General features: G+C 43.0%; 1 protein-coding gene across 5 annotated transcripts in view; it reads left to right on the top strand.

The window, feature by feature from the left end:
- The window catches only part of ARHGAP26 (Rho GTPase activating protein 26), a 363,812-nt gene that overhangs the window by 38,610 nt on the left and 311,297 nt on the right, over positions 1–13,905 (top strand). The window contains exon 1 of one of the 5 annotated variants that reach the window (XM_084838783.1): positions 1,800–7,619. The exons of the other annotated variants lie outside the window; for them this stretch is intronic. Coding sequence (XP_084694909.1) covers positions 7,598–7,619 — 22 coding nt within the window. The 5' untranslated portion in view covers positions 1,800–7,597. Of the gene's footprint in view, positions 1–1,799; positions 7,620–13,905 lie in introns of those variants that run through there. 5 annotated transcript variants of the gene reach the window in all.

The following is a 13,905-nucleotide window of genomic DNA, read 5'->3' as shown; positions in this document are numbered from 1 at the left end:
CTGGTGATTAGCATCTGAAAGAGTAATTAAGTTGTAAAGGAATAAAGCTTTGGAAAGAATCCTCTTCGTCTGTGTCTTGAGTTGGCTATTGGAGGGGACTGTAAGAGGCAGCTAGGGCGCTCCTGACACCTCTATCTTGTTTGGATTAAGTTTCAGCTAGTTCACCCTCATCCATCCCAAAACAGCCTCCAGACACTGGTTCAGGAGTTCCACAGCCTCCCTGGGATGTGCAGATGGAAATGAGAGGTAGAGTTGAGCATCATTTGCATACTGATGACATTTCAGCCCAAACCTCCTGATGACTTCCCCCAGAAGTTTCATGTAGATGTTAAAAAGCATGGGGGACAAGATAGCCTTGCGGCACCCCACAGGCAAACGGCCATGGGGTGGAACAGAAGGCCCCCAGAACCACCTTCTGAGACTGCTCCTCCAGAAAGGACCAGAACCACTTTAAAACTAGTGCCATGAAATAAAGCTTCTAATCTCTTTAAATAGTACAAACTGGGGGTTGGATCTGGGACCTGCCTTCCACAAGATGAAGGGACCTTCCTCTCGCAGAAGGGCTCTTCTCACGGAAGGTTGCTCCACCTGATTTTGCGGGATCCCCCTCCCCCCAGTTCACCCCATTTAGTAGGGTCTTCTGACTCTTTGTGTAACATTTCCAGACAACAGGAGGGGCTGCTGTGGGAAGGAGGGGACACGGATGTCCACTTACATCAGTGCCTTTGATCCAGCTTAAATCTGGAACCAAACCTCTGTTGACCTAACTTAAATGCAGAAATGAGAATAAATGCACTAAGGTAAAATACTGAGAGGCAGAGGCAGTGATCAAGTTGTTTCTCAGTAATGCTGTTCAGTCTCTGGTAAAAAGCTGATGGCAGGCTCTGTTCCCAGGGGTGTATGCCATGTTAGATATTAGAATACAAAATGGCAAATAAGCTTAACTAAAGAGTTTATGTAATTTCTGGGCTTCCTATTGAGAGCATAGTTTTACCTGGAACCTGCAATGTGTAGGCATACAGTCCCTTCCTGTATTTCATAAGGCTAAATTACTCAAGGCTCTGGTTACTTTTTCTACTACCTTACCTGCCTGAAATGTTTTAAATCGACGGTACAAACAGAATTGAACCTTGTGCTTTACTGGTCCTGGTCAGTCATTGTTTGTTGTTTTGGAGCTATTACATATGGTACCTGAGTATCTAATGGCAGAAAGTGAAGAGGATCTAAAGAGCCTCTTGTTGAGGGTGAAAGAGGAGAGTGCAAAAGCTGGTTTGAAACTCAACATTAAAAAAACGAAGATCATGGCATCTGGCCCCATCACTTCCTGGCATGTGGAAGGGGAAGAAATGGAAGCAGTGACAGATTTTATTTTCTTGGGCTCCAAGATCACCACAGACGGTGACTGTAGCCATGAAATTAAAAGACGCTTGCTCCTTGGGAGGAAAGCTATGGCAAACCTAGACAGCATAGTAAGAAGCAGAGACATCACCTTGCCGACAAAGGTCCGTCTAATCAAAGCTGTGGTTTTCCCAGCAATGTATAGCTGTGAGAGCTGGACGATAAGGAAGGCTGAGCGCTGAAGAATTGATGCTTTCGAGCTGTGGTGCTGGAGAAGACTCTTACGAGTCCCCTGGACTGCAAGGAGGTCCAATCAGTCAATCCTAAAGGAAATCAACCCTGAGTGCTTCTTGGAAGGACAGATACTGAAGCTGAAGCTCAAATATTTTGGCCACCTAATGCGAAGAGAAAACTCTCTGGAAAAGACCCTGATGCTGGGAAAGACTGAAGGCAAAAGGAGAAGGGGACGGCAGAGGATGAGATGGCTAGATAGCATCACTGATGCAATGAATATGGACTTGAGCACGCTCCGGGAGAGAGTGCAGGACAGGAAGGCCTGGTGTGCTATGGTCCATGGGGTCACGAAAAGTCGGACATGACTGAATGACTGAACAACAACAACAACCTGAGTATCTGTGCTGTCTCTTTAAAAAAACAAAAACAACCCCCCCACAAAGCTCATGGTTTTCTTTATTTCAATATTGGCATGAAGCATCTCTGTTGTTACGATCAATTTTGTGGGCTTTGTTATTTCTGGCTTCCTGGTAATCTAATATCGTTTACTTTATTTGCAGACCTTAATGTAGAGCAACATTTAAGGAACAAATTAGCTTCCCTGCTGGGATAGCCATCAACTAATTGGTTTTGATAACAAACTAATCATACAGTACATCTATTTTCAGAAGCAATCTCTATACCAGTTTCTTTCCCTCCAGCTTCTATACATGGGACAGGTTTTACATCGTTTCTAGAACAGAGTAGTTTAAAAAATTAAAATCTTGTAACAGCAAGCAAGGACTCATGAATTGCATGGCACCCCAGTCAGTGAAGGAATAACGATACGATGTCTGTTGTACAGTATCTGCAACAATATAATGGCTTTTTAACTGTTCTGTGTTCTGTGCTTCAGATTAGCCTCCTAAAAATAATTTAATGACCCAGTCAGTACCCTCCCCTGCCTTTTAAAAATCAGTTAAATATGTTTTCATGTAAGGGTAGCAAAGAATTACTGCTGCTGGAAAGGAATTTGTGTGTGGATAATTCTGTGTATTCTCTGCCATTGCTCCAAATCTCTTTAGCTATATAATTCTAGAATTCATTCCTAGATTAAAGCCATGAGGTGTAAATAAGCATTGAGAGCTTAAAGTCCTCATTAAAGACCTTGAATGGGCATATAGGAAGAACCCTAATTTTAAAGAAACCATAGTTGTCTACAGCTCCTTTTGTTTTCTGGGGATTAACATTGTCTGCTGTTTTGCTGAGCAGGCCAGAGTGTCTATCATAATTATAGCGTTTTGCAGAAGGGGTGATTTTATAGGAATTAGGCTGTGTAGCTGAGGAGACTTTGGCATATCATGTTCTGTGAAGGTGAGATTTCGGTTGCTATCTGTTTTTATTAGTACCTGTATTTGAGATAATTGTATGGGTGGATGTACAAAAGCGTTTGACTTGAAAATACAATCCTGGGGCGGTCTTGGTCAGCTGAGAACTAAACTCTGAGAACTTTAAATTCCCATGGACCTTGTATGAAGCATACCTGAAGGGGAAACTGCCAGTGAAATTTAGTGCTTGTGCTGCTAATATCTAGCACATATTTTACATGGGTTTTTTGGATTGCAAGAAGACCCTCTACTTTATAAGACTGGTGATAAATCAAAATAATACTCAGTCTAGGGACAGAAAGTATTTTAACTGGGCCTCTTAGTAGATAAAAGAAATCCTATTTGTTGAATTGTGCAGATCTAATCAATTAAAACCTATACAAATACACATAAAAATAAAAAAGTGCTGAAGAAAAGCCCTTAGTTTTTAAATGGTGCTCACATGTCTAGCAGCGGGCACCATTTTAGAATTACATGTCCACAGATGCTTACGAAGAGTTGCAAATTCTGGTCAAAAGGCTTTGATTAGTATTGACCATGGTTAACGTTAGTGAAGGTGCAACACCACTAAACCATGTTGAAAGCCAACAAGGAAAAGAGAAGGGGAATTTGGACCACAAAAGCAGGTTGATTCCCAATTTGCAAATCACAGTTTGCAGGGAGCTGGTGTTTCTTCTGCTCTAAGCCTAGCTATTTTACAAAACAGGACTGCCCCATTTCCCCCCGCAGGTAGGGTACTTCCACATGCTGAGCAGACTTCCTAGTTCCTACAGATGCTTGATTATGTGTTTGCTGATCCTTGGGGCTTTTTGAAGAGCTTTCAGAATTATACTAGGATATGAACAAAAACTAAACACAGGGCAAGAAGCCAAATAAAGTGAGCTGGGCAGGAAATAAAGCTACCTTCTTGTTTTTGTGTAGCTTGTAACTTCTTTCTTTCTTATTTTTTTATTTACATGCATATCTTGTGCTTATGGAGTGTGTGTGCTGAGGGGGGGGGGGAGCCTAGTGTTTCTTGTTCATGCCCTAGTATGGCCACGGAATGAGGCAGACAGTGCAATGCAGAGTGATGGGAGTGGATCCACCCATCACTTGCCCAGTGTCACTGAGTCTGGATGACTGACAGGCAGAAAGGCTGTAGTTAGAAAATTACCATGATGTTTCAGTGGCTGGTGCTTGGATTGCCCTCCTGTGGTCCCTAGCTGCCTGACCTGCAGCTTGACTCTGGATTGATGGGCCAGCAAAAAAAGCCTGGTTATATGCCAGTAAGGAGGACGTAAGATTCATGGTCTGCTGTGCCTAGACATTCTCCTCAAAAGTAGGCAAATTCCTTTTTGGACCTGACATTTGTCTGTGAAATAGCTGTTGCACTGAATGCCAAGCAGGCAACTTTGCTGCAAGTGCACCCTCTGCTGCAACCTTGGCATAGACTTTGTTGTCCTAAGAAATGTGGACCTGTTTGTCACTTTTGGAGGGATTTGCACTAATGCGCATTAACTAATGCACATTTGTGCATTGGCGCAAATACAACAAGATTCTGGTCCCTCCCTCCAATTTCCTCAGTGGGCAGATGATAGAACGCAAGACGCCTGACAATTCATGAAACACAGACAGAATGGATTTAACAAAATCTGTTCACCTCTAGTGGCACACTGGTGAAGAAGTTTTCAGTTCTTGTGGTTTGTCTGGAACCCTGCAAATGTTTTTTTGCCACCGGTTTGTCCAGGATTTGAGCTACTGGGGCACCTTCTTCCTTCCCCTTATATGTCAGCATTTTAACAATATAATGATATGGAATTGCATCACAGCCAGGATTGTGTCTCATACTTTGTGGGTTTGCTTGGTATATGCTGTGGTATTGGCTATGTTCCACGGAATGGCACTAATTGTTCATGCACTGTAATGTTCTCATGAAGAATTGTGGAAGAGTCCTGCAGTTGCGGTCCAAATTGGGGCTCCAAAATACAGAATTACTAAGTAATGCTCAATATGATCTCCACAAAATGCTATGATGAAAAAAAGAAACGGTTTTGCTGGGCCACAAGGAAGGTTCGAATGAAGAAACGTTTTGAAAAATTAAGGCTTGTAAAGGCGTTTTGTAAACCTGTTCCACTTGAAATGATATTAAGAAAAGTGAGTAATTTGATTATTTTGAAAATAGACAAGATTATTGTTTCAGTCTGTGAGTTTGTTTGTCACATGAAATTGAAAGATGAGCCTAAGGACTAAGTATCTGTAGATGTGCAGAGTAGCTACAAATTAAACAGGACTTTCTGGGCTTACTTGACCTCTAGCACCTTATGTGCATGGTTTTTCAGTTTTCCCAGTCATTACAATAGGGTAGAATTTACACCCGAGGCTATATAAATACATATCACTGTGGGTGTACAGTTGATCCCAACTATTGATGGAGGGCTAAAATAGCATTTTTTTGGTGGATTTTTTCTTATCTACCTAATGAGTGAATATGAGTATATGCGCACGCACAGCCATGTGAGAGCTCTGCTTTTTATCAATTACTTGTCTTTAATTTTAGTGAAACTGGTAGAGATTTTTATAGAAAGCTTGCATTAGAACATAGGCCTGATTGTTGTTTGATAGAATCTTTCCCCCTTTTACTGACTTTGATGTTTTGATTGTGGGATTTCCCCCCTCGAAATAAAAAGTCATATTCAAATTTTTAGTAAAAACTGAACAGGAAAGGAAGATCTGTGCTGTGAATTATGCTGAAGAGGCAGAGCTGTGAGAACCTTAAAGCTTCCCAGGTGCCAAACCAAGGCCTGCAATGGGAGTGAAAGTCCCTTAAAGAGTTACAATGCAGCCAGTCTCCTATATATGTGGATTGGTCTTTCATTCAGGTGTGTTATTTTAGAAAAGTTCCAGACAGGGCAGAACACTTTTCATACTAGAAGGAATCTAACTGGGATGTAATGATGCTGGAGATGATGAAACCAGTTCTTGGGTCAATATCCTTAGTACTGAGGATAACTAAGGTGGGTTCCCAATGGTGGCACCCAATAATAATGTGGAGAATGGAGGAAAGAGTCCATTGAGGAGGGAAGGAGGGAAACTGTTTCATTTTTGGGGTAAAATAACGTCCCTATTTCATCGTATGAATTTTAAAAGCTTCCCACAGGTGCCCTGCCACTTTTTGGAAAAAATAATACATTTTCTTACTGGCACCTGGGATTGCTTTTGTTGTTATTGAAAACTGTGGCTTTAAAGGAATTGTTTACTGTATTGGGGTTCAGACTCTCCCTCTGCCTTTGTAGTCAGGCTTTTGGGCAGGGTACTTGTCCTTTGCCATGCCTCCCATGGCATCCATTTTGTGGTGGTGCCCAGGACAGTTTCTCAAATTGCCAAATGTGCCCATGGACCAAAAAGGTTGCCTACCCCTGACCTAGAGAGTTTGCCAGGCATAGGTTGTTCATCTGTACTGACTCTCTTGTTTCCCCTTGGCTGATTACAGCTATAGGCCATATCGCCAGAACTGGGATGGTCAGGATTTGCATCACCTTTGGGGAATACTTCATAGGCATTCATTTTGCACAGGAATGCAAAAGTCTAGGCACCACTTACAACTCATGACTGGTTGTTGAAGAGGTCAGGCAGGTGATTTCTCTTTTTGCCATGTGTGTTTCTGTGTCTAGGGCTTTACCACTTCCTCCACGTACACATTTCCTTAGTCTTTATCTCACCCTGTAGCTGCTTACTAGGAGGAAAGGCTTTCAAATCAGACACTATGATTTCCAGGTAGATTTCAGCTCTGGCACTCACAGTTTAGCACTACTTGGAAGAAAGCGGAGGGAGAAAAACCAGTCAATACCAGTGGGGACAGGGATCCCTCCTTGCATTGGTGCACTTGGGTGCCCATCTTTCTCGTTCCAAGCTAGCTCCTGTGTTTGTCAAAGGTGTCTCAAGGCCAGACTTTGAGCTTTTGAACAATGACTCATTTCTCAGCTCATGCTCTTTTCTCCACAAATCCATACGAACATAGTTGTTAATTAATTCCTTTTAAGGATCCATGTCCCCAACCCATCTATCCCCCAACCACATCATTCAGATTTTATCCCAATTGTAGCTCACTCTCTCTACAACTGCTATATGAATCTTCTGTTCCTGCCCTTGACTGAAAGAGAATGATGTTCTCTTTTTCGCAGGCTAGAATCTTTTGCTACAAATCCTGATTATTTATAGATTCTGTAGAGGTAAGGGAAAGACTAAAGCTTCCGCCTTCCTTACTTTTTTTCCCCTGGAATCCTTGTCCTTAGTGATGTCAGGGGAGAGAGAATAATAGTTCTTCCTGTTGAAATGTATTAGAGACTCCAAATGAAAAATAACAAAAATAAGTAGATTATTCTCTTGTCCCAATACCACACTGTAACCATGCATGTAACTGGAATAATCACATATTCTTTCTCTGTTTGCTCCTGTGTCTATTTCTCTCCCCATCCTCTGCTGTTTCCCTTGTGTCTGTTTTTAGACTGTAAGTCCCTTGGAGCAGGAACCACCAAACTCTCTCTCTCTCTCTCTCTCTCTCTCTCACCAGGTTCCCTCTCTCATAATACTAGAACCTGAGGTCATCCCATGAAGCTGATTGGTGGGAGATTCAGGACAGATACAAGCGAGTACTTCTTCACACAGCGCATAGTTAAACTATGAAATTTGCTACCACAAGATGTAATGATGGCCACCAATTCGGATGGCTTTAAAAGGGGGTTAGATAAATTCCTGGAGGAGAAAGCTATCAGTGGCTACTAATCCTGATGGCTATATGGTACCTCAGAGGCAGTATGCCTATGTATACTGGTTATGGGGGAACATAGGTGGGAGGGAGGGTGCGGTTGCACTCATGTCCTGCTTGTAGATTTCCTACAGGCAGCTGGTTGGCCACTCTGTGAACAGAATGCTGGACTAGGTGGATCCTTTTTCTGATCCAGCAGGGCTCTTCTTATGTTCTTGTGATGTTATGATCACTGAGGGAAAATAAGCCACGGTGCCTTATTTTCCATCACTGCCTGTGCCAGTTGCGAGCTGCCTAATTACCATAATTATCCTCGCTAGGTGTGGCTTGTCATGATGTCTGAACCTGGCAAGGGTGGTTTGTAAACCACCCCAGCCACCCATCCTTGCTGGGTTCAGATGTCATGACAACCCGGGTCCTGCAAGGATAATTATGCTAATTAGGCAGCATGTACGAGGAGGGAAAATAAGCCACTGTGGTTTATTTCCCCAGCTGTAAGCATGCAACCCTGCCCTCTCTCTCAGTGGCCTGTTTTGCCCAATCAGAGGGTGGTTAATTAATCATGGTCACTTGTTAACCACCCTGCATGTGCCGGTTGCATGCTGGAGGGATTAGGATAATGACCCTTGGCAGTGCAGCTTGTTGTTCCATGCAAATAACAGTCCATGAGTTGTGGGTGGCTTGATACCCACAGCAACAGGCCACCCTGGCTGGGTTTACATGACATGACAAGCTCTTCTGCTGATGGTAATTATGCTAATTCTCCCAGGTTGCGCATGGGGTGGGGAATACACCACAGCGGCTTATTTCCCCAGCTCTGATAGTGCGAACTGGGTCTCTGTGTGTGTGTCTTTTCACATGAATTTACTGGGCAGCCAAGGTGTGCTGCAAAGCGAAGTGCTGGGACACCCACCATATTTGTTTTCTAAGAATGCCTCTGGGCATGTGTGTGTGCACACAGAATTTAAAAATGCACTTTTTTTGCCTGATGACTAGGCATGCTGCAAAGCACCAACCTCCAGCATACCATCTTTACCTATCCAGAATACTTCTGGGCTTAAAGGCATTCTTAGAAAATGAATATGCTGGGTGGCCCAGTACTTCGCTTTGCAACATGCCCTGGCTTTTAGGTGAAAATGTTTTGAAAAGAAAGTAACAAATGGGACTCCACAGCCATTGCTGCTGTCCAGCAACCCAGGGACACTGGCGGAGAGGAGGACTGGGAAATATGGCAGGGAGACCAGCTGGTGGGTTGTGGTAGAGAGAAAGAGCTGGAGAAGGGAGGTATGTGTTGGTGTGTGTATGTGTGTCCACATGCATGCATGATGGGTGAATGTGTGTGTGGATCTGGGTCTGGATATAGGGTGCATGTGTGTGAGAAAGAAAGTGTATGTATGGGTGGTGATCTAGGGTGAGAAAGGGCATGTGTGTATGGGTCCTGATGCAAAGAGAGAGAGGGGAGGGGATGAGTTGGCTGGCAGAAAAGGAGGGGGAGAGAAAAAATTTCCTTCTGTGTAATGGGTTGGAGTAGAAAACTGGATTTAAAAGTGTGCTTTTGTATTTTGGGGATCAGACCATACCTCTGCTTTGTACTCAGGTTCTTGGGCAGGTTACTTATGTCGTAGCCTCACCAGTTTGCCATCTGTGAAATGGGTGTTTTGTGACTGGCTGTACCCACCATAGCAGCCATTTTGTGAACTGACATGCCTTCCATGGCAGCCATTTTTTGGTGGCGCTCACAAAACTTTCTCAAAATTCCATATGTGCCCATCATCCCAGAAAGATTGGAGACCTCAGAAAATATTTTTCTGTACTAAAAGCTGACCCAAAGAAACTCTGTTCAGAACTATGAGCATAAAATTCTCTCTCTCTGTTTGTTCATTTTGTATGTATATAGTTGAGGCTGGCCCAAGACTTTTTTTTGCATGAGGCAAAGGACACAATGATGCCTCCCCTTTCATGTACAGAAGCTGATTGAACTGGTAATTGAATCTTATTTCAACACTAGGGATGGGACAGCATCCTCTTGAAGACAGGAGGCTAACTTAGGGGGAACAGAACAGGTTGTGGTGTCCACACAACTATGTCCTCCAATAGCCCACTGCCACTTCCTCCCTCTCTCCCAGCATCTGTTGCCTGAAGGGGCTGCCTCACACTGCCTAATGGTAGACCTGGTCCTTTACATATCATCGTCAATGTACATGGTGTGTGCTTTATAGAGTAACATAAGCAGATAATGCAGATCCCTGTCACAGGAATCTTACAGTCTAAACTTTTGATAGTAGAGAGAGACACACAAGGAGGCAAGGGCAACATGGGACAAATGGGAGCAAAGCTTTACATACATTTATCCAGGCATGTAAGATACGTCCACAGATAAAGTATGTAGATATAGTTTATTTATAAAGCCAAATGCATTTAATACATGACACTGCATATATTGGTGTAGTAACTGCAAGTCATTCACACATCTTTCTCTCCACCCCCCATCCCCAATTAAGCTGTATGGATGGTAAACTTGAGAACATGTAGAGTAAATTCCCGGAAAGACGGAAGGTGGCAGAACAGGATAAAGCCATTATAAAGAAAAAGGTCTTGCACTCAATGTGTTCAGGCTCTGAGTCTCTGGAGAAGGGAGTTCTATAGTTCTGGAGGCAGTTGGAGAACTCTCTGTGTCCTTGTCACCCTGTCTTGGAACATATAAGAAAGGATGTTATCAGACTGATGGAACATAAGGAGACAGGGAGTGAAGAAGCCTAACAGCTAGCCCTGCTATTAGGCAGGGTGTGGTAGCTGCCTCAGGCCATAGGTGTTGGAGGACAGGGTGTTGTGGTGGTGTGTTGGAGAATAGAGCTGTGTGTACCACTCAGCCTGCCCTGCACCCGCTAGATAGCCTGCTATGCTCAAATGCAGTAGGGGACGCTGTCCAGTCACCAGTGTTGAAATAAGCCCAACTGCCCCCTCATTCTGAAGCTCGGAGGGTGGTAACAAGAGACAGGACCTGTTTGGTAGTGGTCCCTCAGCTCTGGAATACTGTCCCAAGGGAAGCTTGCCTGGTGCCCACACGCCTATCTATTTGGCACCAGGCTAAGACTTTCATGTTCTCCCAGGCCTTTTAAACCATTTAAAGTATTTATAAATATTTTAGTGTCTTTGTGTTTTATTATCCTAGACCTTGCAATAGGGCTTTACTTCCTATACCCAATATTGTGTTTTATGCTGTGTTGGCACATTTATTAGTTTTTATAGTGTTGATTTTATTGTGATTTTATTTGTAGCATTGTTGCTGTTGTTGCTGCTGCAAAATGCCTAGAGAAATTTATGAGGCATTTAATAAATTCAGTAAAATAAATAACTAAGATTCAACTGCCAGTCTAGTTGAAATGCCGTCTTGTTATTCACCCGAGGGAGCAAAATGTCTTGGGCTGGCCCTGGAGGAAGCTATTGTGTAGTTGAACCTAAATTAAGAGTCCTGTTTGGATGTTATTAAAACTGCCTACCTGAACATATTGTGTGTGTGAATGCCCAGCGGGAAACACCGTGCTGCGTGTGTGGTGTCAGGTATGTGGTGCGGCTCTGGTTCCCGCTTGTGTGTTTGGGTAACCAGTTTTAATAATGCCAAGTAGGGCTGAATACATTAATCAATCACTCTACTTGGAGAGGCCTGTGTGGAACCTAAGCAAGAAGCTTTCAATGCAGAATGCCCGTAGGTACAGTTGCTACTTTGTGGAGGTGATGTGCATGAATATGGGGAATATGAGCACATCACAGTGCGCTGTGCTCATGCAGATTGCTACAAGGAAGCTGGTGGCTGTGTTACTACCAATACATTGCATCAGTCGCTTCTTCCTCCATGTAGTGGCGTGCCAAAGATTTCTCCACGTGAAGTGTCCGATAAATATATGAACTGGTTTTACTATAAAAGTGTTATTTAGCTGTCCCTGATTAATTAACTCTCTGGTTGTGTCTGATGTCTGGCATACAAGTGATTTAGAGAAAATGTGAGGGGGGATCTTAATAGATTAATCCTGCTTGCAAGTTATCGATTATTCTTCGTACACTACTGCACTTTTAAAATTGTTTCTATGTTTTTAGTGCATACTTCCATTAGATATTAAAGCATTTAGCCTTTTGTGTGGAGGACCTGAAACGTATACTTTCCTTACAATTAAGCTCAATGTTATACATCGGGGTGGGCAACTTCAAAGGGTCCAAGGGACAATGAACTACTCTGGAACTTGCTGCTGGCTGCACTCCCCCTCCCACCACCAAAATTGCTGCTGCTGTGTTGCTGCTAAAATTCAGCAGCAGCAAAAAGGCCTCTTTTCCCCTTTAAAACAAAGTGCGCAGGGAGTGTGCGCCCTGTTTTAATGCGTTGTTGTGCTTCCAGAAGGCCCCCAGGGGAGAGTGATTTTGCATTAAAACAAGGCACACATTCCCTGCATGCCTTGTTTTAAAGTAAAAACTTAAATTTAAGTAGCATTTGGGTGGTGTTCATGACTTGGGGGGCAGTAGCCTGAAGGGGCCTGAATGGGGGCCTCACGTTGCCCACCCTTATTGTAAATCTCATCTACTACATAAGAGAGCAACTATCTGGGAGCATGGAAAAACTGAACTACGTTGATGTCTGCAAAATATAGAGCTGTACTATTGTAGACATGGAGTGGCTGACTTTCTTTAATGTGGCTGGATGCTGAACATAATTCCAGATTTGGTTGTAAGCAGGTGATTCCTGAATTCTGTGAGAATATTTCTGCCAGAAGGAGAATTCTTTGCAGCAGTCCCTTTAGTGCTTTTTGTTGTTTGAAGCCTGTGGAAAAATGCATGTTCCTCCTTCCTTGTCAACTGCTGCCTGTTATTTGAAGACTGAAAACAAATGGTGGGAAATAAAAGCAAGATACCTCAAGGCTCTCTCTCTATGTGTGCATGCATGCATGAAGAGTTAAGTATTTCAGTAGACCCTTGTCTGTTTTGAAACTACTCTGAGAAAAATGCATTTTCCCGATTCTTCATTTTGCGTTGTCATATCTCGAACAAGCTCACTTCTAAATGTAGTAGCTACTGTTCTAAGTATGCTTTAGTACTTTGTTAAGTGTTCTTGGAATTGACTGGTTTTGATCCGAAGTGTATTTGCAAACAGAAGGCCTTGTCCTGTTTGCAGAAGGGACTGAGACCCAGAGGAGGCATCCTCTGGAGGAAGGGGCAGGAAGGGGAGTTTTTGATATTACTCCCTCACCATCTCCCACCTTGTTCTGGAGGGTCCCCCAACACCCCTCTGCAGCTTTTCAGGGGACACAGGAGGATGCAGGGGAAGGAGGAACGGACAAAAATCAACACCTGCCTCCTCCAGGTGATTTGAATAATTGAGTCATGATTTAAATCACCAACAGAAAACCATGATTAAAATCATTGATTTAAATCAAGTTTGGCACTGGTAGTGGTTCACATATTTCTCAAACAACATTGCAAACCTGTTTATTAAAACATGTTAATTTACAATACAGCATTTTACAAGATTTTTTAGATATCTTGGTTTTTTAAAATTAATTTAGGGAATAGTACATACATGTGTCAAGCTGCAGATGCAACAGCAGTGCGTTAGAAATAGTAAGAACTAAATTACGCACAAAGACACAATAGCACTTTTTCTTTCCAGTCAACTCCACTGTTCCTTTCTATGCTGCCTCCAGCTGTCCTTTCCTATATTGTGTTTCTGCCTTAACTATTCCTCTGCCTTGCTTGGCCCAGCTCCACCACCCCAAAAGCACAAAACAATCTTATCCAGCCCATGAATGCTTCCAAATAGAGGAGTCCTAGTGCTAACAATCCAAAGGCATTGTGCAGCTATTACATCTTTTTTGCCCTTAATGGACTTTCTGGAGTAAGAAAAAAGCCCGAAGAGGTGGTGGGAAAGCACAGGAGGATTACACCATCTGGAAACCCCCCACTCCAATAAAATTCTGTGAATGATGCAAGGTGACTGCATGATAAAAGCTTCATCCGGAAACATCCTGTGTATTTACACCTGTGAGTTAGTCAGAGAAATAGACTGAAAGCACAGAATTTTCAGGAAGCAACAACTGGTAGGTTGGACAGAGTCATTTTAATAAGATGAAAAACTGAAAAGAATGCTTATGTTTGACTGGTAGGCAACTTCATTTTTATGTGATTTTAAACGTAGATTTAGCATGTTTGAGATGAGATTTAATTGTAACTGTATTT

The sequence above is a fragment of the Heloderma suspectum genome, chromosome 2 (genome assembly GCF_057233095.1).
Source record: "Heloderma suspectum isolate Gila_16-S chromosome 2, 16-S_ref, whole genome shotgun sequence".
NCBI classification, from domain to species: domain Eukaryota; kingdom Metazoa; phylum Chordata; class Lepidosauria; order Squamata; family Helodermatidae; genus Heloderma; species Heloderma suspectum.
The sequence above is the reverse complement of the archived record's forward strand: the minus strand, read 5'-3'. Positions and strand labels throughout refer to the sequence as shown.